A 25,310-nucleotide genomic window follows, 5' to 3' on the forward strand; every position below is an offset into this window, starting at 1 on the left:
GGGACAATCCCTCTCTCACGCTGTGCTGTTGCGGCATTAAGTGAAGCGGTACGCTTGTTACTTATTATTATTTTACAAAAACGACGTGAAGGGAGCAAGCACAGCTTTTGTTTATATTGCCACAGCATTCAATAATAAACAATCATGCATACATGTTTACTCCCTTCTTTCTTGCTGTTTTTCACAGGCTTTGAGGGGTCTTTATGTTACTTGATTAAAACTATTTGTACTATTATAACAGTTTTTATTAAACATCGTAGAGTGTCATAAAAATTTTCACAACACTTATAAACAGACTGATAATGATTTCTCCTCTACATTTCTTTCATACTTGCTGTTTTGGCTTTTTTATTTGCATCCATATTAATATGTGTGTCAGCAAGGAATGTTGCATGTGCCCTATTTGTACTTTGAGCACCTGCCCCTCCAAACATCTCTGCACGGCCCTGCTGACTAGTTGACTAATCGTTCACATATGTTATAGGTGAAAATGTGTTTTACATAGTAAATAATAATTTACTATAAATAATAACTTTGTTGATATGCAGAAAAACAAGCACTCAGTCTATGTCTGTACTACAGTTATATCATGCTTTCATAGGATCTGGCAGCTTTTTAATGAGTATGTCAGATTAAATCTGACACTTTCTAAACCTGAAGCTCAAGAGTCTAACCTTTCAAGAGCAAAATTAAAAACCGTCCCATTGCTCATTACGTATGTTAATACATGCAAACGAATGCATGCCATGTGTTTGACCCTATACCAAGGACATTCCCTGTCCACTTTTCAGAAAGGCTATCAGCTCATCTGCCTTAGAAATCTTCTGCCTCTGATGTAAATTCACCAAAAATTCACCACACCACAATAGAAGTAAACTGTATAGCGTCTATGGTATTGTGCACGCATGTGCAGCTTTTACAGCTAAGCTTATATTATAAAGAGACATGTTTTGATGTTTTTTGCTACTACAGTATTTTTATAGTTTAAAATCAGTTTGAACCATTATACATAGAAGTATACATAATGTATGCACTTATGCACATGTTTATTTATACGTAAACGTAAACATTTTTTACATGCAAAGATTTTATCATTGTACTGTCCTATGGTCCTGCACGTTCTTTGGTTTTCCAGCATTTTCTGTATATTTGACCACTTACTAGCAGTGACTGTATGATGTTGAGATTGCTTTCAAGTTCAAGTTTATTTTATACCCTTAGGTAAATTAGGTTTCAGTGGCAAGTTCACAGTTCCTCACACATATAACAGACAATAAAAAACAACACTAAGAGGACATCATAAGAACAGTAACATAAAATAACAGCATTGAATTATGCTGCCAGGTCTCTCTGAAAAATATGTTTTAAATCTCAATGAGATCATCTGGTTAAATAAAGTTTAAATAATTTTTTTAAAATAAAATAATAATTTACACCAATTATACTCTTTAGAAGTTGACATACCTCTGCGTTACATGAGCCCTCTTATTTCATTCTTGAGGTTTCTGCACGGAGTACACAAACATCTGATGATCTGATCTATATAACAGCAAGTTTTATAGTGGGATATGTGTGTGTGTCCTCTGTACTTAAACAAGTGACATCTCGCTGTGTATTCAAGGGGGCGCTGGTGCTCCAGATGATGCGCGCGCTGCAAAAAGTTTGAGAGGGTCGTGCTCAAGACAGGGAAAGTTTATTTAAATTACAGCATCTACCTATTCGCATAATGTCACCTAATTTATTTAGACATGCAGGAACAATACGATATATCATTATTCATATGAAAATCTTATGCAAGATCCTGTCGCCCCGCGCGTGTGTGCGATGCTGTGTGTGCGCGCGCGTTCAGGTGTTGACACAGAGCTAGTAAGAGCCGATGAGTAGAGGGTTTGTGTGTGTGTGTGTGTGTGTGTGAGAGAGAGAGAGAGAGAGAGAGAGAGAGAGAGAGAGAGAGAGAGAGAGAGAGAGAGAGAGAGAGAGAGAGACGCGCGCGCTCTCTCCTAGTGCACTTTGCAGTAAGTTGCGGGCGGCTGTTGCTGGCGTGGCGTTTGCTGGTCGCGCGGGGAACTTTAACACGCTGGATCCCAAAGTCCGTCTCTCTCACCTGCGCAGTTCGGTACTGCCATGGATCTCGCGACCGGATTTACAATCCTAATCACACTTCCGATCATTCTGCAGACGAATGGCCTTTATATCGCCAGTAGCATAGGTACGTGGTGCTGCTCTCTTTACCTTTTTGCACCTTCATCCCGTCGCGAGACGTCCTGCCCCGATCCATGCAAGTGGCCAGCAAACCTGGATGATCGCAGCATCCCCATCCCTCTCGACGAGAAACTTTTGGCATATTTCTGATATCTCGGGACCCCTTGACAGCCTCGCGTGCTGTGTCATCGGTCTTCGTTGTTGTGAAGTGAGCTGCTGAAGAAGAATCGGCGGTGCTCTCACTTGTACTGTATTGTATGTAGTGAAAAGGGTTTGCGTGTTTTTTCTCGCGTTTGCAAAGGCACGGATGCTCTTGGTGATATCGATCTCTCTGAGAGCGGAAGTATCGCACGCTATTGATCCGAAACGAAACATTGTGCCCGTTCTGCTCTTTTAATGGGTCGTATATATTTAAAGACAAACGTGTAGATAATTGAATAAAGGAAAACTATAGCTTTGAATTGAACTTTTGGAATGGGAAATGTCAGACCATTGCTTTCTTCTTAAATGTTTGCTGCAAAAAGTGTAAAGATGACCTGTAATGTATATTTATAAATCGCGATAGATGTGATGAAGTAGCCTATAGTCCGTGCTCAGCAGCAGCATCACTTCGTATCTTGAGCAGACTTTAAACTGACATAGATTCTCAAAAGCAAGTGAGCTGCCTATATAGAGAGGATTTTTAAGAATGATACCTGGGCATCACCTGCAGCACTTTTATAGATACAGGCAGGATTTTAAGCATCAAAAATGCAATCTTTATCCTGGTGAGCTCAGTGTTTTTGTGTGATCAGAACTGACCATGATCATAAATGCAGTTTTTCTTTTTTGCTAGGCAACTTTACTTGGATCAGCAGTTGGGATGATGTTTTGAGTTTATTCGTAGTTTTCTTAAGTATGACTGTTGTTTTGAATTTCTCCATAAACACCTTTAATCCGTATTGTAAGCTTGTCTATCAGACGTATATCGTAAGCTGTGATTGAAAACAACATGGTTAACTTGCCACCGTAAAAATGTGCGAAAATTGAAAATGATGCATTTCATGTTGCGAGGCAGATGAAGAGTGATGAATACAAACTGACACTCCACCTTTTTACATTCAGCACACAAACAGACGTTATTAAAGGGACAGACGGTTCACCCCAAAATTCTGTCATCATTTACTCACACCTGTATGAGTTTTTTTAAACGTGGGTGGGAAGCACACAGTAGATGTTGCCAATATATAGTATTTGCTTTTCCTACTATGGAAGTCAATAGGTACTATCAACTGTGTGAATTATTTATTAAAATATCTTCCTTTGTCTTCAACCGAATAAAGAAACTCATACATGCGAGGGTATGGAATTGAAGACAGATGAAGTTTTATTTTTGGGTGAACTGTAAGGGTGTTAAACAAGTCTTTACGTGATTGTTTACTCTGCACCTTTTTGTCACTGGGACGGTCCTAATTAATATGTAGCATTTGTGTACAGATATGTACTAGGGCTGTCACAATTATGAAATGTGGCTAAAAATAACTGAAAATAAAAATGCAATCAAAATAAACTGACTATAACAGAACAGGCCTTAAATAGTAGCCAATCTGATAAGAGACATCTGATACAGTTTCATTAATACAGGCGCTGCAGCTCCCCCTTGTGTTTTTAAAAGAGATGTGCAATCATTGAGGTGATCTGAAATCATAGCGATGAGGTCAAACAATCGCGATGAGATGATTATTTAATCATTGTGACAGCCCTATACCTTTGAGGTTCCTGTATGTAGGTACAGGAGTGCACTTTTTTGAAAAGGTACCGCCCCAGTGACAACTATTATACCATCATGTACCTTTATTTCTGAGAGTGTGTTGCTGTTTGCCCTTCGGCTCCTCGTGCGCATGGAACGTGAAGAGGCAAAAGCCATAAAGTGTCATTGCATGTGGCTTTGGTAAACCCATCAAAGTGTTAAGAGGTTTCTAGGAGAATGCATTGTTTCACCAAACCTTTCCATGCCAGATTTCAGCAGTGATATATCTGTTGTTGATGAGTGCTGATGAGCAGTTTGACTAAATGTCTTTGTTTCTACCTTCATGCAGATTCCCTGCAGCATATACTGGGGGACTATGGACTGGTAAAGCCCATTCTGACGGATGCAGAAGGCCGCTTCCTGTCGCACGCGGTATCGGTCGGTCCAGCAGATGGGCAGTTCCGTAGGCGCTGGAGAAGAGAGGCGGCGACTGCCGACCACGCCCACCACGAATCCGGCACGTTCGACCGGCTCTACTACAACGTCACCGTCTTCGGCCGGGAATTTCACCTGCGTCTGCGCCGCAACGCGCGACTGGTGGCTCCCGGAGCAAAGATGGAGTGGCGTGAATCCGACAGTACGCGCACCGAGCCTTTGAAGAGCGACTGCTTGTATGTGGGTGACATTACGGACGTTCAGGGAGCTTCAGTAGCTATTAGTAACTGCGACGGTCTGGTGAGTGGGCACACTGGCCTTCATTTGTGTGTAATGTGCAATATGTCCTGTTAATTCACACAGTCCCTGCATAAAGTTTTCCCCGGTGTGTTTGATTCAAACCATAATCGCAACGGTTAGTTATGAATCTTCTTGGACTAGAGACGTTTCAAGAGTTAAGTGGTTTAGAGACACTATTAGTTTTACTTCATATAATTTATTTGATGTATTCTTGTGTATGAAGTGGGGTCCTCTGTGTGATGTGGTCGCTCATATGACCCAGCAAAAGGGTTCCACCAGGCCAACCGAGGCCCTGACTAAGATAACTTGTTCTGGAAAATGCACGTTTATGCGATAATTGGAGTAGAGGTCTCTTGTTTATCTTGTTATATCATAACATAAACTAATACTAATGTCTCTATATGAGGTCAGGCTTACAAGCTTTTCTGTCTGGTGTGGGTTCAGGTGAACGGGTATGTGTGTGTGTGTTTGCATGTATGTGCATGTGTGTATGTTTGTGTTGTTTAGTTGGCCTGGTGCCCACAGGATTCAATCCAGTCTCCATGCTGTCCTTCAGCTTGAAATGTTCAGGGTCATGCAGGGCTACAGCTGTGGGCATCTTGAATATAGAAGAGGCGCGGTTACATTTCCTCTGAGGGTGATGCTTCTCAACAGAGACAATACATGCAGTGCAGTCTCTATTTCACAGGCTTCTCATTTCTTAGACTGAGCTTTATTTTCAGAACTTGTTGTAAATATGATTATATTGCAGAATGAATGCTGGTCTGCTAATTACAGCTCTTAAAGTTCTTTGATCACATTTGTTCCTGAATACTAAAGTAGTCCCCAGGAGTAGAGGTCTCTTGTCTACAGATTGCTTCTTAACTTTTTTAGTCCTGCTAATTTTAGTCTATCCGCTGATCATTTAAATAATCACTCATTATTCAATGTATATGAGAAAACTTTCACTGATAATGTTGGATGGTTGGTTAAACAAACATAAACAAATAATGCTTTGGGAAATTTCGGACATGGGAAGTACATTTTAGCGTTAACTTTTATTTATCCAACCTTGTATAAACAAGTGAAGAAACATTCAAAGCCATCAACTCGACTTCATCGAAATGAAGCTTTAGGCTTAATTATCATGATAAGTTTGTTATTATCGGGAGATATTCATCCCTGTCCCGGTCCATGACATGCTAAAACTAACCTCCATCACTCTGGTGGCCCGGGTTTTGGTGGTTGTGTCTTACCCGCGGGCGGAGCGGTGGTGGAGGCTTAGCAAATAGACGCTGCCATTATGGATCGACGTTCCGCTGGCATAGTACATTCCATGTCGGTTCAACTATCCTACAGGTACGCACTTTTGGTGGCGGTACGTTATTTTCTGGCTGTGATCACCACACTAATCTCCTTCGCCCTGTCTCCCTGGTTTTTGCTGGTCGCGTTGGTGCGGGGAGCGACGCGGCGGAAGCCGACTCAAAAAGGTGTTTCCGTGGCTGGAGTTGGCGTTCCGTGGCGTGTCCATTCATTGGTGGCATCTGAGGCCGACCTGGGATACCATGCTGCGAGCGGGAGTGACGCGGAGATTCATACGAGCTCGTCTATGCGAGCTGCGCCGATCGACTCGCTGACTTCCAGTCTCGCGAACTCTGGTTTAGGTACTTCGCAAGTGCTTGCAAAGTCTTTGCAAAATGAGAAGAGGAAAACTGTAAATCAAGGTATTTTAAAAAAACAGGAAACGTTTTTTTTTCAGATGGTAAATCAATCAAGAACGATTTGGGATCCTAAAGTTAAGCCAAATGGTCTCTTAGGTGGTCATTTGAATAATCTAGATTTTCTTTGTTTATCTGAGACATGGCTTCATGAAAATTCTTCGTCTGCAGCATTAGAAGTACATGGCTTTAAACTGTTTAGGAAAGATAGGGTTGGTTCGAAGGGAGGCGGAGTTATGATTTATGTGAAAACTAGCATTCAGTGTAGTGAAATCGTTTGGGCAAATTGCACAGATTTGGAATGTCTTGGTCTGAATTTTATAGATGTCTTTTGTATTAATTGTAATTTCTCGACCACCATCTTCAAATATCAGTTTTTATGAAAAGTTTAAACTTTTACTACAACAGTGTGATTTCAATAAGGAAGTTATCATTTTTAATATTTTAATATTAATTGGGAAGATAAAACCGTTAGAAAGAATCTCAAATAGATAACTGATAACTTTGATCTGAAGCAAATGATTAATGGGCCCACAAGATTAACTAACACAACAAGGTCTCAAATTGACTTAATTTTTAGTAATTTTAAAAACTTAATATGCTAACAGGTCTTTCTGACCACAATTTGATTTTAGTGACAAGAAAATTGTCTAATAAGAGATTCAATTCATTTAGAAGGAAATATGATTCTTATGGTATTCCAAAACGTAAACTAGAAGGTTTCAGAAGGGTGATCGATCAGATTAAATGGGATGATTTATTAACTGGAAAAGACCTGGAGGATGACAGACAAATATTTTCCAAAAATTAGAGGGCACCATCAAAGATTTCAGTTGTAAAATTATCCTAAAAATAGGAAACATAAGGTTCCCTGGATGACTTCAGATATTCTAGAACTAATGAAAAAACGGGATCTTGCTTTAAAAACTGTAAATCGATCAAAGTTAAGTCATGATAGACAACAATTCGTTATGTTACGGAACATGGTGGTAAAGACTATGAGAAAAGCAAAGGCTGACATTTTTTTAAGAATAATTGAAGAAGCAAGAGGTAATTCTAAAATCTGGAATCAGTTAAACTACTTAAAAGGAGATAAAATGAAAGATATTTCATCGGTTGAATTAATGGTAAACGGGAAGTTGACTAACAATCGAGCTGAAGTAGCTGAAGCACTTAATTATCACTTTGTGGACTCAGTAGTCACAATTGCACAATGTTTCTCTTCTAAATATACAGAGGTTTATCCAGCTAATACAATGGAACAAGCCTTATTTGTTGGTTCGCACACAGTATGTTGGTATACAGGGTTATAGGTCAGCCCCTCTAAGTATAGATACTGGTGTTCCACAAGGATCTATCTTGGGTCCTTTATTATTTACGTTGTATATTAATGATCTTCCATCAATCTGTCCTAACATTAATATTCAAATGTATGTGGACGACACTGTTATTTATATACATGGAAGTAGTGCGTCACAAGTTGCAAATGAACTTACAGAATCCCTGGTTCATGTCACAGCTTGGCTAGAACAATGCTGTTTACAGTTAAACATCTCTAAAACAGTGAGTATGTTCTTTACCAAATCGAATAGTTTGAGTGTGGTGCCAGATGTTTTTATATCAGGGAAAAAAATTCAAGCTGTATCTGAATATAAGTATCTCGGTGTTGTGATTGATTCCAAACTTTCTTTTAAGGCTCAGGTTAAAAAGGTGTGTAATAGAGTGAGATTTAGTATATCAAATTTAAGATTTATTCGTGATTATATGTCATCTGAAGCCGCTTTAATGTATGTGCATTCCATGATAATGTCCCATATTACGTATTGTTTTACTACTTGGTCGCAAGCTACTACAACTACTTTGAAACCACTGGAATCCTTGTATAAACAATCACTTAACATTTTAGATAAGAAATCAGTTCAGTATCATCATTTGCTTAATATTGAAAAAATACAATTTACTAAGCTGGGATAATTTGACTAATTATGTACATATTTGTCTATTGTTTAAGACTATACGTAGCCTGAACTCGCCATTAAAACAGTTTGTTAATATTAGAACAACTTCTCTATGACCTACAAGGGGTGGGGAAAGAGGGGATTGTATTATCCCTCCTAAAAATCTAAATTCAGTCAGTCTGTATTTTCAGTTAAACCTGCAAGGGAATGGAATTCCATCCCAACAACAATTAGTAGTAAACACACTCTTGGTTCTTTTCAGTTATATCTTAAAAACTGGTTACTGACAAATCAGCACTGTCGACATTAGTCTTATACTCTTGACAAGTTTGATGTCCTGGTATAAATTGTTTTTGGTCTTGTTTGCCTGTTCCTGTTGCCATTTAATTTAATTTTTTCCCCCTGTCTCTTTTTCTCTCTTATTATTGTTAATATTATTATTTTCTCTTTTTATAATCTTTTGTGTATATGTGTAATTATGCTATGTTTTTCGTTTTTGGGTGACTTTTTAATATTCTGTCAGGGGGCTACAGATGAAAAATAGCACTTTGGGCTAATTCTGGCACATTTACAATAATGTTCCTTAATGTGCATTGTCCCTGTTTAACAAATAAACTAAACTAAACTTAACATTAGAAGGTTGATTTTTAAAAGATTTGCATGCACAGGATAAAATTTGTAAGAGTTTATGCGACATTGCAAGCGTAAAATACATTTGCATGCGCAAAAAACGTTTTGTAAAAGAAAACAAGTTTCGCAACATTCTACTATTAATCGTACGTGTAATTCATGTCTTGTAAAACTGAAACTTCATATTTACACTAATAAGTATAAACTGTATTTATCTGACCTTAGTTTTACTGCGCTTACACTTTGGGCACAATTTTTGCACTGAAATAATGCCAAAGGCATTGCAAGTCTGCAAACAGTGCTATAAACAGTTTCAAATACGCATGAATTGCACAGATTCTGTATCTGTGTGTAAAGTAAACCAGTTATGAATGTGTCAATGACTATTTCCTGAAATAACCCGACATCTACTAGTCCGTCTGCGCTTACAGTTTTGTCACGATTCTCTCACTCATTTGAGTTTGCAAGTGCGGATGGGAAGGCGGGGCTATCAAATGATGTCCTGATCACTCATTATTATCTCTTTTTTGATTGGTTCAATAACGCCAGTATTTGTCTCAGTATCGCCTACAAGGCTCACATGTACTTAAAATCAAACAAAGCCTTTAAATCATCACATGAGTCTAGAATATAAAACACTAGAAAGCATTTATTAGACACTACCTAAAAAATGGAAAACACAACACCCAGGACATCTGCTTACAGAAAATTACACATTTATTGTATATACAACACACTTGACAAATACTGTAAGAAATCTCTGTTAATATAATCACAAGTTTAGTTCAGTAAATATAGTGAATACTTTACCCTAAGTAATAGTCAGTTTTCAATATTACAGTAAGCAGCGTTTGTATTTGTAAAAAGTCAGCAATCCAATTGCATCGTCTCTGGTGTCCTGCTCTTCCTCATAATCTTCATCTGCCTCTCATACTGTCTCCAAACCATACAAGTGCTCAAAAATACCATTAGAAAAAAGTGTGAACAATTTTGAGTTGTGATTACTCAATGATAACTGTGTTGTAGTTGTGTTCAACTTTTGCCAAAACAAGTGTGAAATGTCTTTTTAGTGAGAAGTCTAACTACCTAAACTTGTTTAAGGTTTTTCCAAATAAGTAAATGATGTGAAAAATGGGTTTAGGCCACTGGGAATTTGGTTCAGAGAACAGGGTTTAGTGTTTTAGCAATTCAGAAAAACTGTGAACAAAATACACCATGGTTTCAAAACAAACAAGCAAACCAAAGCATAGCTACTATAACAAAACAATGGTTTATTTTCACAAGGATAAGCACGCTTAAGTTTCTAATTTCTTCTGTTTCTACCCCAGTGTTAGCCCTATGAAGCGTACATAGAAACATGATGAATGAAATGTGTTACACTCAGTGTTCATCCTCAATAGTCATCTGGCCAACAGTTCTGTCATCTCTTACTCTCATGTTGAGTTTCTTTATTTTGTTGAATCAGACTCAGAATAACTCAATGGCAAGTAAATGATGACAGAGTTTTATTTTTGGCTGAATTATATCTTTAACAATGTCGACCTAAAATTGGTTTAGTGGCTGTATTTCAGCTATTCTTTGATCTGATCCAAGTGAAAATTGGCTAACCTTTACCAACACCATGAACTGGAAGTCTGTGCCAATTTTGGGAACAGCGCCACCTACAGGTTGTGAGATTTAAAACACTGTGATGTATGGTCATAACTTTTGAAATGTTTAACAGAAACTAATGACACTGGATTTGTGAGGTCTTGTGGAATTTGACAATCTGACATCAGTAGGTACTGTGTCCAGTACAATTTAAGTCCAAAATACCTCGAATGCAAGAGGACTGTGCATGAACTTCTTGCAATATTTGTTGGTGAGATGCTCATTAATAATTCCTTACATTTATATAGCGCTTTTCTCAGTACTCAAAGCGCTTTACATATGAACGGGGGAATCTCCTCAACCACCACCAATGTGCAGCATCCACCTGGATGATGCGACGGCAGCCATATTGCGCCAGAACGCCCACCACACACCAGCTTATTAGTGGAGAGGAGACCGAGTGATATAGCCAATTAGTTTGAGGGATGACTAGTAGCCCAATGGGCAAGTTTGGCCAGGATGCCGAGGCACACCCCTACTCTTTTTTGAAGGACATCCTGGGATTTTTAATGACCACAGAGAGTTTAATGTCTCATCTGAAGGTGCTTTTTTGACAATATAGTGTCCCCATCACTATACTGAGGTGTTAGGACCCACACAGACCACAGGGTGAGCACCCCCTGCTGGTCTCACTAACACCACTACCAGCAGCAACCTGATTTTCCCAGGTGGTCTCCCATTCAAGTACTGACCAGGCTCAGCCCTGCTTAGCTTCAGTGGGCAAGCTGTCTTGGGCTACAGGGTGATATGGCTGCTGGCATTACAGTCACTTTTGTTCGTACCCGTGACATTTGATGTTATTGTTGGGTTAGGGTTAAAGACCACTTTCTTTTGGTATACGGGTGTCATGCGTGGGATGAGTCTGTTCAAATCAAAGGATTTGGTGGTCACTGTAAAAAATGCAGCATGAAGTTAAAACAACTTGGTTTTGCAAGTCAATTCAGGCTCCTATTTATTGTAAGTGTTTCTGAGTCATGACAAGCCTTTAATGAGAGAACTTGGTCACACTGTTTGTTTTGTAATAAACTGAGACTGAGGCCAAGATATCCTTTTAATAATAATAGCATAATGTTGACTGCGCATACATCTGTTTTATTATAGGGTATGGCTCAGTGTTACAGGGTAGGATAGCGCTTACACGGGACTCTAGGGAAAGTGCTTTTATTGTTTTTATGAGTTAGAAAAATTAAGCCTGTCCACTCAGTAGATGATGGGGTGTTATTCTCTAAAGTAGACATAAAAGCAAGCAAAGACAATGACTCTAAAATGGCGAAAGTGAAAAGGCAAACAAGTCGTTTAAATATGTTGAATTAGTTGACTGGTTATCTTGATGTCTTTCTTTGTGTTGTCAGACTGAAAAATCCTCATGACTTTTCATATTTAATAACTTTCAGTTATGAAAGCAGAAATGTTGAAGAATGTTCCTTTTTCAATGCAATCTCAGTGAAAAATTTTTTTGGTTACACTGTTCATTTCTTTGATAGTCATTAATTCAATTTCCATTCCCATAATCTTGGCGGTGAGTCATCAAAACAAGCCAAACATTTGCCTATGGGTACGGGTTTGTTTCTCTCTGGCCTGTTGTACGAAGAAAGGGCACAGATCCACCCTCATAATATTGCTGAACTAATGAAGACAGAGAAGGTGTCGATGAAAGAGCCGAGCACGTCATGGCCGGTAAAAGATATAGCAAACGTACTGATAGCAAACGTGGAGATGCGATCTATGACGAATGATGCTTTTTGATACGCAAGCAGGACGGCAGAGGGCACGGCCTTTTGTACGGTTGTGCTGAAGAGACATTATCCTTTGACATCATTCAGTGACCCACCACGCAATTATACTCTCGCCTCTTCTTTTGGGGCAAATCTGCATCCATCTCATGCCATCAATCAGGCCTTCTGCCCATCATCACGATGTACACCGCTGGCATAGTCTACGACAACATGGGCCTTTAACTAGGCAGAAAAGAAGCGCTTTAGTGAATTTGTTTTTCTGTTGGGTTTGTATAGGACAAGATGTTCCATTTATTTTAATTGTAGGTCATTTGTGGTGACTTGTTGGGTTAGTAGCACAATGGTTGTGGGTTCGGTTGCTTTGGATTAATGTATCTGCCATATGCATAAATGTAGATAAATAATGCAGTGACATTTACTTAAGAGTGTTGTTTTTGTTTTTGCTGTACTCTTGAGTGTTATTAAGTGTTTTGTTACTCGACTGTAGCATACTAACTGTGCATTTTTAATCCCTCCCTGAAACTTGTATTGTGTGAGCACTTCTTTTGCCTTTTCACCATGACACGCTTCTGTATTCCCCACCACAGACAAAAGCGTCTGCTAAATGAATAAATGTATCATTTACATTTACGCATTCAGCAGATGTTCTTATCCAAAGCGACTTGCGGTCTTTTGACTTTAGTCTTGTTGTAGGAGCTAATTTTTCCTTGACACTTCCAACACGCGTATGGCAACGTGTCTGATTTTGACGAGGCGATGAAGGAACGCAGAATCCCATGAGGAACATTAGCACCGTTTGCATTACGGGCCCAGAACAGCTGTTTGGGTTGTTTCGCCTTTACCCGCAGTCAAGACGAATATTTCTTTGATCTCACCCAAGTTTCTCTCATTCCTGTAGCTCAAGGGAGGTCCACTCCACGCTTAAACTGTTTCCAGTCCCGTAAGTGCCTCTCTGTCAAGGAATAATAGTTGAAATAAGTCGACGACTCGGAGTAAGGTGCTTATTTTAGAAGTTGATGATCCAATAATGACACGGCTGGTTTTGCTCGCAACGGTTTCTTAAGTGAAAAGCACTATAGCATCACAATGGTTATAAGCGCACCGGTGAGCGCTGCTAGCGGAGCTCGAGTGCCATTTACTTCTGAGTATAATCATTATATCAATTTTCTACTGAGCGGCTGTTATTGACCCCTTTTGTTTGAATTGGTGTGAATCGTCTGGTGCTAGGCATGAACGAACAAGAGATGACGCTCTGATTGCAGACTCCGCCCTGACATGTGGCTCTCAAACACACAATTACTCAATCTAGCGGCTTTTATCAGCCGGTCGGTGGCGAGGGCGGGAATGTTTCTCATAACCTGTAATTACCCATTCTTAGCCACTGCAATTCAGCAGTTTCACGGTTTGTGCACAGAACAGATGACAAAAATGAGGAATTTCCTTTCGGTAAAGCCGGAGGAGATTTCCACAGGAGCAAAGAATTCCTTAAAAACTGTTTTTTAAGGCCCAGTTCACAAAAGAAATGGTGTTAATCAGCTAATGTGCAAAATACAGTTCAAAAACACTTTCATAGAAAATGGCGATATTGTTTCCTTGAGCGTGTGCTGGAGTGAAAAATAAGAACCGTTTTTTCCCCAATCCCCAGATTCTCAAACCTAATGCATTCACACGGGTATGAACACAGAACGTGTAATCGACAGAGACTGAAAAACAAAAGGGGTATCAAAATCACATTTTGAAGTGTTTGACCTGACTGTAAGACTGTTGTATCTGTGGGTCTTGATGCTCGTTTATCAGCTTATTCACCTGTAGCACCTGAGAGCCTCTTTCTCTTCATCTCTCTCTCTCTCTCTCTTCATTAATCTGTGGGGATGTTGTGTTGGTGAAGTTTCAGGATAAGCACAAATGCAGGCTAATATCACACCTGCAGGCGTCCAGATGCCGATGTGTTTCATTTGTTTTTGTTACTGTCGCAGGCAGCACATGTTTTAGTAGTGTTGTTTAGGTTTGTGCAAATGTTTTGATTTGGTGCTGTCACAGATTTCAACCCTTTCTTATAATGAAGTAAAATCAGCATGTTAAGGAGAGACTAACACGCGTTCAGATATGCATGCGCTAATATTCTTTTTTTAGCACACCTACACAAGAAAAAAAATCTAATCTTGCTGGTATTGATATATGGTCAAAGTCTGGAAGAAGATTCTGCATGCAAATCATCACACAAAAGATGTCGCACGAGGATTTTCTTTTGTGCCGTGCATGCTCTCTAGAGATCTGCTTAAATATGCAAGGATGTGTTTGCAGAGTAACGCTTGTGCATGATGAGACCCATTGTACTAAACATGAAGAAAGTTTCAGATCTTGTCATGCGATGCGATACAGTACTTCTCCAAACAGCTTACGGCAAATGCACCTCCTAAACATTTTTGCAGTAATTTCTATAGCAGCCAGTACATCAAACAATTGTTTACAAAAGCATTAGAGATCAGTTTAATCTTACTAAAGCAATTTCTGATGCCTCGGTTCATTTCCAGTTCATAATCTCCCAGGAGTCTCCAAGCCGAAAGCCGTGATTTGATTTACAGAGGAATGAAATCAGTTATTGAACTTGCTGCAATTGGAATAAGACGAAACTCATCGCTTTAAAGCAACACTAAAGAACTCTGGCTCTTTGCTCCCCCTACAGGTTAGAAGCGTTATTGTTCATTACCACTGTCGTAAATACTTCAGCAAATCTGGCTCTGATTGGATTGTAGGTCTGCCGTAAAGCAAGTTTTTGTAGTTTTCACTCAAACTACAGGACCGCTACCCGACGGTTGGAAACTTCTTTAGTGCGGTTTTGGCCGATAGAGGGCTGCAAAGCGAATGTGAAAGTGCCGTTCACCCTGTTTTGTGTGGATGAACCACTGAAACTTTTTTGGAAACGTTATTTTAAGGTAAAAAAACCTCTTTGGTGTTGCTTTAAAGAGACCATGAAATCAAAATCACTCAGATTTGTGGGGTTTTCCCTCCACGTGTGTTTGCCCTAAGCCCAATTTAATGTTAAGCTACTCCTAAATATCACCTAAATTAAAAAAAGTTGAAATAAATCTGTGCTTTAACTATAAGTCTCCAGAATTGGCCAAGGCTCTTTAAAACTTTGAATTATCCATATACTCATTCATTTATGTTCCTCTTACACCCGACTGATGATGCTGTGTGAGACACTCGTATGTTTTTCAGCTGAAAACTGGCTTCACCGGTCAAAAATGCCATTAATCAGCCTCTGTTTAATCAATTCATTACCAATTTATTTTCTGTTTGTCTCTGTGTTAAGAGTTTTATAGTAGGGGCACCGTTTGTAACTAAACATAAAAACTAAATAAAACTTTGTTTTGTCATTCATTTACATGACCTTGCTGTTTTGGGGACAAACTTTTGAAAAAAGGGCTTTTAAAAATGACTTTTTAATTCACTACATAAATATGTATTTGTGAAAACAGTGACGTCATGCACACATATGTGACCCGTCACGGAAACCAGTGACACAAGTCGGCAGCACAAGTTTCGAGAAAATGAGAAACACATTTTTTTTTCAAAATCTGTGATTTTTGTTTTATTGCAGAATCTGTTAGTTGAGATCACGAAGAAGCCTTTACATGTTTGAGATAGCAGTTTTTGTACATTTAAAAGCGTACATTTTGCGGTTGAAATTGGCTTGTTTTTCTGGAGATTCTAGCGTGCGGCGGGGGGCGTCATTGTCTGTGTGTATATTTACATACTGTATAAGTGGCTTGTGTTTTTGCCCCCACCCCCAAAGGGAACAGCGTGACTACTAAATAAGGATAGTTTGCCCAAAAATGAAAATAATGTCATTAATGACTCACCCATATGTAGTTCTAAACTCGGAAGACCTCCGTTCATCTTCGGAACACAGTTTAAGATGTTTTAACATTAGATTTAGTCCGAGAGCTTTCTGTCCCCTTCATTGAAAATCTATGTACGGTTTCCATGTCCAGAAAGGTAATAAAAACATCATCAAAGTAGTTCATGTGACATCAGCGAGTCAGTTAGAATGTGTTGAAGCATCGGAAATACATTTTGGTCCAAAAATAGCAAGAATTATGACTTTATTCAGCATTGGCTTCTCTTCCAGCTTCACATGAAGTCACGTGACTGTAGTGACGCAGCTGTCCCTCAGACATGTTTGCTAAGTTTTTTTCTTTTTTTTCAAATTTATAGCGTGCATTTCCCCAGACTGTAAACAAAGCTTGGGCGCACAAAACAAAAGAAAAATAAAAGAAGCTGGGGGGGCGGAACAGATAACAGTCAACTGCGTCGTAAGTCAGTCGCGTCACTCATAGATATGTATAAAGGCTAGATGGCTCGTCCGCGCTGTTGGCCAATTGAAAGCAACGTCCGCATTTTGGCGGCCATCTTACGACAGGGCGCTCGCTCACTCGTAGCATTGAGTTTTAATGATGCAGGTACTTTTAAATGACCATAACTTGCTTAATTTTTTACCGATTTTCAAACGGTTTGGTTTGTTATAAACGTCAAAGATGTACCTATGACACTGCATACCTATACTAAAAATAAAAAATAAATTCATGAAACATGTTAAAGCATCCAGAATTATAGCCACGTTAATAACGTTTGTAAAAACCCAAACCGTTTGAAAATCGGTAGAAAATTGAGCAAGTTATGGTCATTTAAAAGTACCTGCACCATTAAACTCAATGCTACGAGTGAGCGAGCGCCCTGTCCTAAGATGGCCGCCAGGTGATGCCGTTAGGGACTCCGCCTTGAGCCATCTAGCCTTTATACATATTTATGGCGTCACTGACTTTATGCGCCGCCGCAGTTGGATGACGTCAGAGTACCGCAAGAGCTCTTCAAGAAATCTTATGAAGTAGTTTAATTTCGACTCGCTCTCGCGCGACTTTGACGTCATCTGTCTGTCAGTTCTTGCAGCGCAGCATGAAGTCAAACACACACAAGTTACACAGAGATTGTTGAGTTCGTTATATAATTGGCTACATGTTTTGTCTATCAATATTTACCATGAAGTAATTGGCTGATGGAGGAACGAGCGAGCGATTGGTAACATCTCTAAAGGACGTCACGTTTTCGACGGCGCTGTTTGGATTATCTTTTATACTACCTCCCTATTTTAAATACAAACTTTGAAGGCGGGTTCATGTGTTTACCGGAACGTAAATTACCGGGGCACGTTCAATCCCACACCGGTGCACAACGTTCCGCCACGGCCCCCGGGCCGAACAACACGCTTCCCGGAAACGGCGTGCAACGGAATGCAACAGGTTTTAGAAGCGCTCTCTCCCGTTTGGTGGATGTGTCAGAAATGTCGGCCCAATCAGCGGCAAGATGTAAAAAACCACGCGGTAGTAAAGAGACAGCTCGCTCAATGGGTTCAAGTTGGAATGTTGTATTTCAATTTGGACGGCGGGGTCAGTGACTGTAACATTGAGGGTCTTTTGCAGTATTAAACACACATATATAACGATTTCATCAGGCTTCAGAAACATTTAAAAAAGAACACAATGAATGGCCTCTCGGCTGCCGTGGTTGCGGCTCTTGCGTCGTCACGGCAGGGTGTTCGGTGCATCACCGTTTCAGTTTAATAAACGTTGTGCAACGTTTAGTCGGGGCTGAACGCAGCCCCGGAGTGTAATCTCATATACCCTTACATGTTACGATGTAAATAGTCCTCAGATTGTATATTATATTATTTTACCAGAAGTTCATGCGAAATCTGATGTAAACAATAAACTATATATCTATATTTCACGGATTATACGCATTTGTGGACAAAACTGGATGATTCACACATCTGAAACAGACTGGATTCGACTTTTAATCCCCACAAAGGTAAAAAGTTCTATTTATTTTTCATCTGGACTTCTTTCACAAAATACTACATATGATGCTAGAACATTTGTATCTCAAAACGGCTTTACAGGGGGTATGGCTTAGCTAAATGAGATGTAAAGGAACCTTATTGTCTCTCCAGGCAGGGAAAAGTGTTAACTCTTCTTTCTCAAATTTCTCGGCATTCTCTTTCTTGAATGTGTTGTATTCAAATGGCCACAACTTCTCCAAATCTTATCAGATTCCCATGTGTTACACATTGTTGGAAAGCTTAGAAACTGCACTTTCAGAATCTGTGAATAATGCCCCAGATCCAACTTGTGTCCCTACTTTCCGTGACTGGTCACATAGGCATTGTTTAGTCACTTGTGCATTTTAGTCACTTATATAAAATGGATATTAAAGGGGATCAGAGCCAGCTGCAAATGGGTGGGTCAGCCTTAATTGGGTGGGACTTTATCCACAAATGGGCTGTACAAATCCCCTGATGATTTAAAGAGCAACTATCATCGGATTCATGATTTTTCATTTCCTTTGGTGTGTATTAGTTCATTTTAACGATATGCAAAATGTACAAACCCCAAAGTAAACGATGACGCTAGTTATCATTTCCAACGTAAATCTTTTCTTGGACTACAACAAACACACGGATTGTAGGCAACAGTTTACTTCCTGGGATTGGTAATGTAAACAAGATCGACATTATCATAATTCCTCCCGCTTGGACTTACAGCCTGTAAGTTAACTCCTGTTAGCAACGGAATCTTTCAAACATGGTAAGGAGCGTCACATTTCTGCTGATGTCAGAGGTATTCAGACCAATCACAACGTACAGATTAGCTGTCCAATTAGGGACACAGAGCTTTTCAAATCTAAAGCTACAAAAATGCACAGTATGTGGAAAATAATGTGTTTTTTTAAACCACGCAAACACATTTTATTATACCAAATACAAAAATAACCTTGTTTTCTAGCAATGAAATAGGTGCTCTTTAATGTCATGTGTAGCTGGCTGTAATGCGAAAGTCTTGTTACAATTGTGTTGCTAATAATTCTCAAAGACAAAATCTTTGGTGTTTCGAGTCTGACGTCATTTGGGGTTTGTTACCCGCTCTGAAGTCCGAGAGCCTCACAATCCCATCTAAGTGGTGCTTGGAGTCGGGTCGATTTCAGGACTGTTCCATCGTACAGAAACATATATTATACCCCAACCTCCAACCACAGCAAAGTTTAAAGTTTGAGGGCCTGACATAAATCTTTTTCCTCATCCGTGCCAGCATGTTGTCTCCATTGTTGTCACCTTGATTTCCAAGGAAAGTCTGGTTCTTTTCCACCATACTGTATTTAGTGTGTCTCTCTCTCTACTCCCTCTTGAGCTTGGGGATCTGCAGGACTGTAGGCTGTAAATTCAGATGACTGATGCGGACTCAAATGGTTCGGTCTTTCTATCTCTAACATAAGCCTTGTTGAGTTTCCCTGCCCATCTGAGCTTCTAATGTGCCGCCGTGGGAAGTGCCCGAGATTTGCTAGAAATTCGTTTGGTAATTGTTACAGCAAAGTCAGTTTAAACAAATTTGATAGGGTTAGGTGGTGTCAGATTCATACAGATGCTGTTGTATAATTTGTGCCTGGGGTGAGTCGAGTGGCAGATGCGCAGCTTGTATGCGACATTTAACAGATAGGGTTACAGTATTCATGTCCTCATGAGCGTAATAAGATTAAAGCTCCTCTACATATAGCAAAATAATAAGGAGGATTGCAGGAAGCAGCTCTCCAAATAAAGAGGTGTCAGATCCATCGGTTCACTTCCTCGCTGATGCTTGTCCGGCAATAGCAGGAACATATACTGTTGTTCTGGATCAGGGCAGGATTACAGAGAGAGAGAGAGAGAGAACACGTGCCCCAGACAAGCTTTGTTGTTTTATCATCCATATCGATTTTTTTCTCTGTTAAGATACAAACAGAAAATAAAGGAACTATGTACACAAAATGTAAAAGAAAAAAATCTCCTCTCCAGGTTAAAGTCAGTATTTAGTGTTACTTCTCTTGCTGCACTAAACACATCTTCAACTCTTTTGAACGCTAACCGCACCGAAGTACGGATCTGAAAGCTCGACGTCAATTATGCCACTGTTTATATCCTCCCTCAACACCGGCTGTCACTGTGAAAACTCTTACGTGGATTACGTGCAGCAGCATCCCAAACAACCCCAAATAACAGGTTATGTTGGACTTCATGCGGTCACTTTATGACATTAAATAACAGCGAGAGAGATTTCTTCTCTGTTATTTAAATGTCATACACGCAGCGCCACATGAAGTCAAACACACCTTATAAGCCACAAACATATATTTACCATTAACTCCATTGTGCTGACTACAATAAAAGAAAGTGCATATCTTCGTTATAGTGACGTAATCGTACTCTGGTTGGGATCCTAAAGTGTAGTGTAAGTGCAGACCTGCAGGGGGAGGAGGGACTATCACACTCAACAGCGCTTCTCAAAGTAATAATACATCTGCACGTTTATTTTCTATATTGAAAGGGTTTAATGCGGTTAAGTTTTAAAATATGATGTGATTAAATACATTTCAACAGCCATTTTATTGGGGACAGGTGTGGAACCCTTCCCTACCTCCAAATTGGGGAATGTCAGTTTGATGGGTTAAAATTCTCTCATCATTTTACTCGCTCTCATGTTGTAACCAAAACGTTCATGAGCCCCATTCACTTCCATAGTATTCTTTTTTCCTATTATAAAAGTGAATGGGGTCCACGAACGGTTTGGGTTCCTCAAAATATCTTCATTTGTTCATAACAACGTGCGAGTGAGTAAAAAGGATTTCCATTTTTGGGTAAACTATTCCTTTAAGTACAGCATACTGTAAGTTTGTCCTAATAGTGGCATGGTGGTCTAAAATGTATTTCAGTTTTGATTTGTTTTGATTTGTTCAGAATCAATAGCTTTCATCCTAGATTTTTTTGTATGATACTTGCGGCTTACCTGTCGTTTACGGACAGAATTGTTTTTAAATAGGACTTTTGTTTTATTGCTGCCAAAATGAAAGTTTACAGTACAAGTTTAAGTATTCCTTAAACACTATACAAGCTGCTTATTTTCTTTTACGCCATACGATCGGCTACTGCACAACAATGTCCTTTCGAATCGTCAAGGCCTTTGCATGAAACGAATTAAGCAATGAGACTGCAAACATTCTGATGTTAGGAAGTGAAAATGCTGGGACCTGAATTGTGTGGGACCTTGTGTGAGATAAACTCAAGACATCAGGTTAATTTTGCGGCGCTGATGCTCGCATTATAATTCCATTTATTTGCTCACAGACTTGAATCCTAAGTAACTGAGCTCTCTGTCAGCAGGTATCGTTTTATTCCCGCAAGGTTTCGCATAAGCGTCCTATGAAACGTGTCTGTCAAACGTGACAGCGTCTTTCTTTCATTGACGCCCTAAGGAAAGGACCTCTGTGCTTGGCCATTTCAGCCTGCTGTTGTCTAAAACACAAGACGTAAGTGTAGACGGTAAACCACACGTTGAAAAGAAAGTCGATATGCATTAATTGCAAGCCGCCGACCCCCTCTACCTTTGAACCTTTATTGATGCGGTGGTCGCATTTCCCTAGATTTAGCCTCTGGAGAATCTGGCGTATTGCATCCGATAGCACATCCGTAGACTCCGGGATATTTGGACACGAGTGTCTGCTGTTGAAGAGCTTTGGCATCAAGGTTGTGTCTGTGTCTGACCCTGTTTTGGAGGCAGAATCTGAAGTAAGGGCTGCAGTAGAATAGCGAGGGGTAATCTAGTTAAGGAGGTTAACTATGAGAAATGACCGGGCTCCGTGCACTGTTTTGACACTTTCCATTTTTGCAGTCGTAGCTGTGATGTATTGCTGTAATTCGGCAAATCAAAGGCGGCGCGTTACCAATACGCAACTGTAGTGTTATTGTGGGCACTTCAAATTACTTTGAAGAAGAATGTGCCTTATCTTTTCCTTTGATCGCTTAAAATGACACTGTGTGTGTATGCTGTGTAAGGGGGCGTGTACACCAAAACGTTTCAACGTGGCTCAAAATGCCAGCCGGATGGCGACTGTGGGGATTTGTTTGCTTTTTTCTGCTGAGCGCTTTGGTTGCAATGATACTTTTACTTTGTTTATTAGTCGTTGAACGATGCACCGGTTGGTTGTTGTGATGTTTTCCCGCCCTTCCTCCACTGTGATTGGATGGCAGAATGAGAAGTGACATTGACGAGCTGAGTGTTTCAACTCTTTGCACTTATGCATCACTTATTATCAATCACGCTGGTCAGATCCATCAATGAAGTCTTTGCAGAGAAACCTTGCTCTTCCTCAGCTCTTCATCACAATATGTGCTTTCAAAATCAAACAGCCCTCATAACAGACGTTTCAAACACATCTTTAAGCTCACCTGTGTATTTTATCCTGCTTCTTTGCTTAAATATTGAGCTTTCTCCTCCCCCTCCTCTCTCCTCTATGCTTTCCTCCTCTCACATGTTTTCTCCAACCTCTCCTCTTTTCTTACTCTCACTTCTTCTACTCTTCCTTGTCATCCCTTCAAGTCTCTCGTCTCTTCTTTCTTCTTTCCTTTTCTTACTTCTTCCTTCTTCCTTCCTCTCTCCTCTTTCCTCTTCTCCGGCGTGCTCCTTCTTCTCCTAGGTTTTAGAACAGAGCAACTGTGTGTGTGTGTGTGTGTGTGTGTGTGTGTGTGTGTGTGTGTGTGTGTGCGTGTGTGTGATCAGTCCCAGGAGATCTCACCAGGTTGGAGTCGATGGTAACTTTACTTTGGTTGATTTATTACAGTGGTTTCGCTTCATCAACATTAATATACAGCAAAATCACAGCAACGAGCATCAGCATTTTCCTCATAAACTGCCAGCATGTAGCTAATCGATGAACAGTCAATAATGAATACTGGAAAGAGTCTCTTACAAACCGACCATTTCATTTCGATCAAAGCTTATCATGTATAACATTTATATCTTAACAAGGATTTCAATGGAAGGATGACAGTCATTACAACTGTTTGAATGTTTGATATGATGTCAAAACTCCTCCTAAAGAAACAATGCCCCCAGAAATGAACATTATTTACTATTGACCTTCATGTTGTTTCAAGCCCAGATGACTTCAGTTGTTTAGTAAACCTCAGTCCCCATATGAGGATTTCAAACCCCTTGACGTGCGTCGGACAGTTTTTTTTGTGAAGGGTTTCACTTTGATGACAATGAAAAGGTTATTAGTCAGTAATTGAAATGTTTTATTTTCACAAATGTCACTTCAGTCATTTCATTGGTATTTAACAAATTTGACTGTCTTTAGCTGCAAAAACCCTTTAAGTGCATGTATGTATGTATGCCGTTGTTCATCCAATGCTTGCACATAGAGGACTTTGTTGAAAAATCACTGTAGCTTTTAACAGATTCAAAGCGTTATTTCTGAAGTGCCTGTGGCTGGGATTAAGCGCCTGACCCAAAGTTAACTTCTGGTCTGTGTTTGTGTGGTTTGGCAGCCAGGCAAGAACACACGTAACTTACATCATATATTCATTTATTCACATTTCTTCACACATTTTGTCCCTCTTATCTGACAGACTCTGTTCAGTTCATGGTGGTCTCAACTAATGGGCTGATGATTTGAATCAGGTGTGCTAAATAACCACTAATTTATACTAAGGTCATGTATTTAGCTTGTGTAAGGAATAATTATTCGTCTTATACCACGATTAACACATGCATTGCGCTGGTGGTTATTTTAAGACATTTGACAGGTCACATTTAATTTTACATTTAGTCATTTAGCAGAGGCTTTTGTCCAAAGCAACTTACGAATGAGGTAAACAATAAAAGCAATTATAGCAACACAAAAACAGAAATACATAAGTGCACTGGAAATAATCTTATCAAGTCTAACACAGTATACATAGCCATGGGTTAGTTTTTTGTAAGAATGTATAAATAGAGATCAAGAATAAAAATAAAAAAGTAAGTTTTATATTAGGAGGTGAGGTAATGGCGGAAGAGATGGGTTTTTAGCAGATTCTTAAAGACAGCTACAGAGTCAGCAGATTGTGTTGTGACCAGCAGATCATTCCACAGTTGAGGAACAGCTTTTGAGAAGGTACACGCTAATGTTTTTTTTCCCTTTTTGAGATGGCACCACAAGCCGTCGCTCTGTGACAGACCGCAGGGATCGAGAGGGTACGTAAGGCTGTATAAGCAAGCAAAGGTAAGGGGGGTGCTGCTGACCCAGTGGTGGTTTTAAAGGCCAGAAGCAGAGATTTAAATTGGATTCGAGCTGCTATAGGGAGCCAATGTAGCTTGACAAAGAGAGGAGTGGTATGCGCCCTCTTTGGCTCATTGAAGAACACTTTCGCCATCTGTAGAGGTTTGGTTGTGCAGGCTGGAAGTCCAGCAAGTAGCACATTGCAGTAGTCCAGCCTGGACAGGATAAGAGCTTGGATTAGGACCTGTGTGGCATGCTCATTTAGAAAAGGTCTAATTTTCCTAATATTGTAGAGAATGAATCTACAAGAGCGAGCGGTGCTGGCAACATTTTCCATGAAGCTAAGCTGATCATCAATGACCACTCCCAGGTTTCTATCTGGCGTGATGGTCAAGGAACCTAGCTGAATGGAAAGGTTGTGATGAATCTTTGGTTCAGATCATATGACAAGCAGTTCTGTCTTCGCAAGGTTAAGCTAGAGGTGGTGATCCTTCATCCAGAGGGAGATGTCCCTCAGGCATGCTGAGATGCAGGCAGAAACCATGGGGTCATCGGGGTGGAACGACAAGTGAAGTTGAGTGTCATCCGCATAGCAGTGGTAGGAAAAGCCATATTTTCGATTGACAGAACCCAGGGATGTCATGTATATCAAAAATAGCAGTGGTCCAAGCACAGAGCCTTGAGGCACACCGGTATCGAGACGTTGGGGTTCGTAGATGTCACCTCTCCAGGATACCCTGAATGACCTACCTGAGAGGTACGACTTGAACCATAGAAGCGCTGTGTCAGAGACACCTATAGACATGAGGGTCGACAGGAGGATGCGGTGATTGACAGTGTCAAA

General features: G+C 40.0%; 1 protein-coding gene across 3 annotated transcripts in view; it reads left to right on the plus strand.

The window, feature by feature from the left end:
- The first annotated feature begins 1,916 nt into the window (after window positions 1-1,916).
- The window catches only part of LOC129422029 (A disintegrin and metalloproteinase with thrombospondin motifs 2), a 144,835-nt gene continuing 121,441 nt past the window's right edge, over window positions 1,917-25,310 (plus strand). For 2 of the 3 annotated variants that reach the window (XM_073854577.1, XM_073854579.1), the window contains exons 1-2: window positions 1,917-2,209; window positions 4,281-4,666. In XM_073854577.1, coding sequence (XP_073710678.1) covers window positions 2,125-2,209; window positions 4,281-4,666 — 471 coding nt within the window. In that variant the 5' untranslated portion in view covers window positions 1,917-2,124. The remainder of the gene's footprint in view (window positions 2,210-4,280; window positions 4,667-25,310) is intronic. The other variant, XM_073854578.1, reaches the window with a different exon arrangement.

Source organism: Misgurnus anguillicaudatus, chromosome 16 (assembly GCF_027580225.2).
Source record: "Misgurnus anguillicaudatus chromosome 16, ASM2758022v2, whole genome shotgun sequence".
In the NCBI taxonomy this organism is placed as follows: domain Eukaryota; kingdom Metazoa; phylum Chordata; class Actinopteri; order Cypriniformes; family Cobitidae; genus Misgurnus; species Misgurnus anguillicaudatus.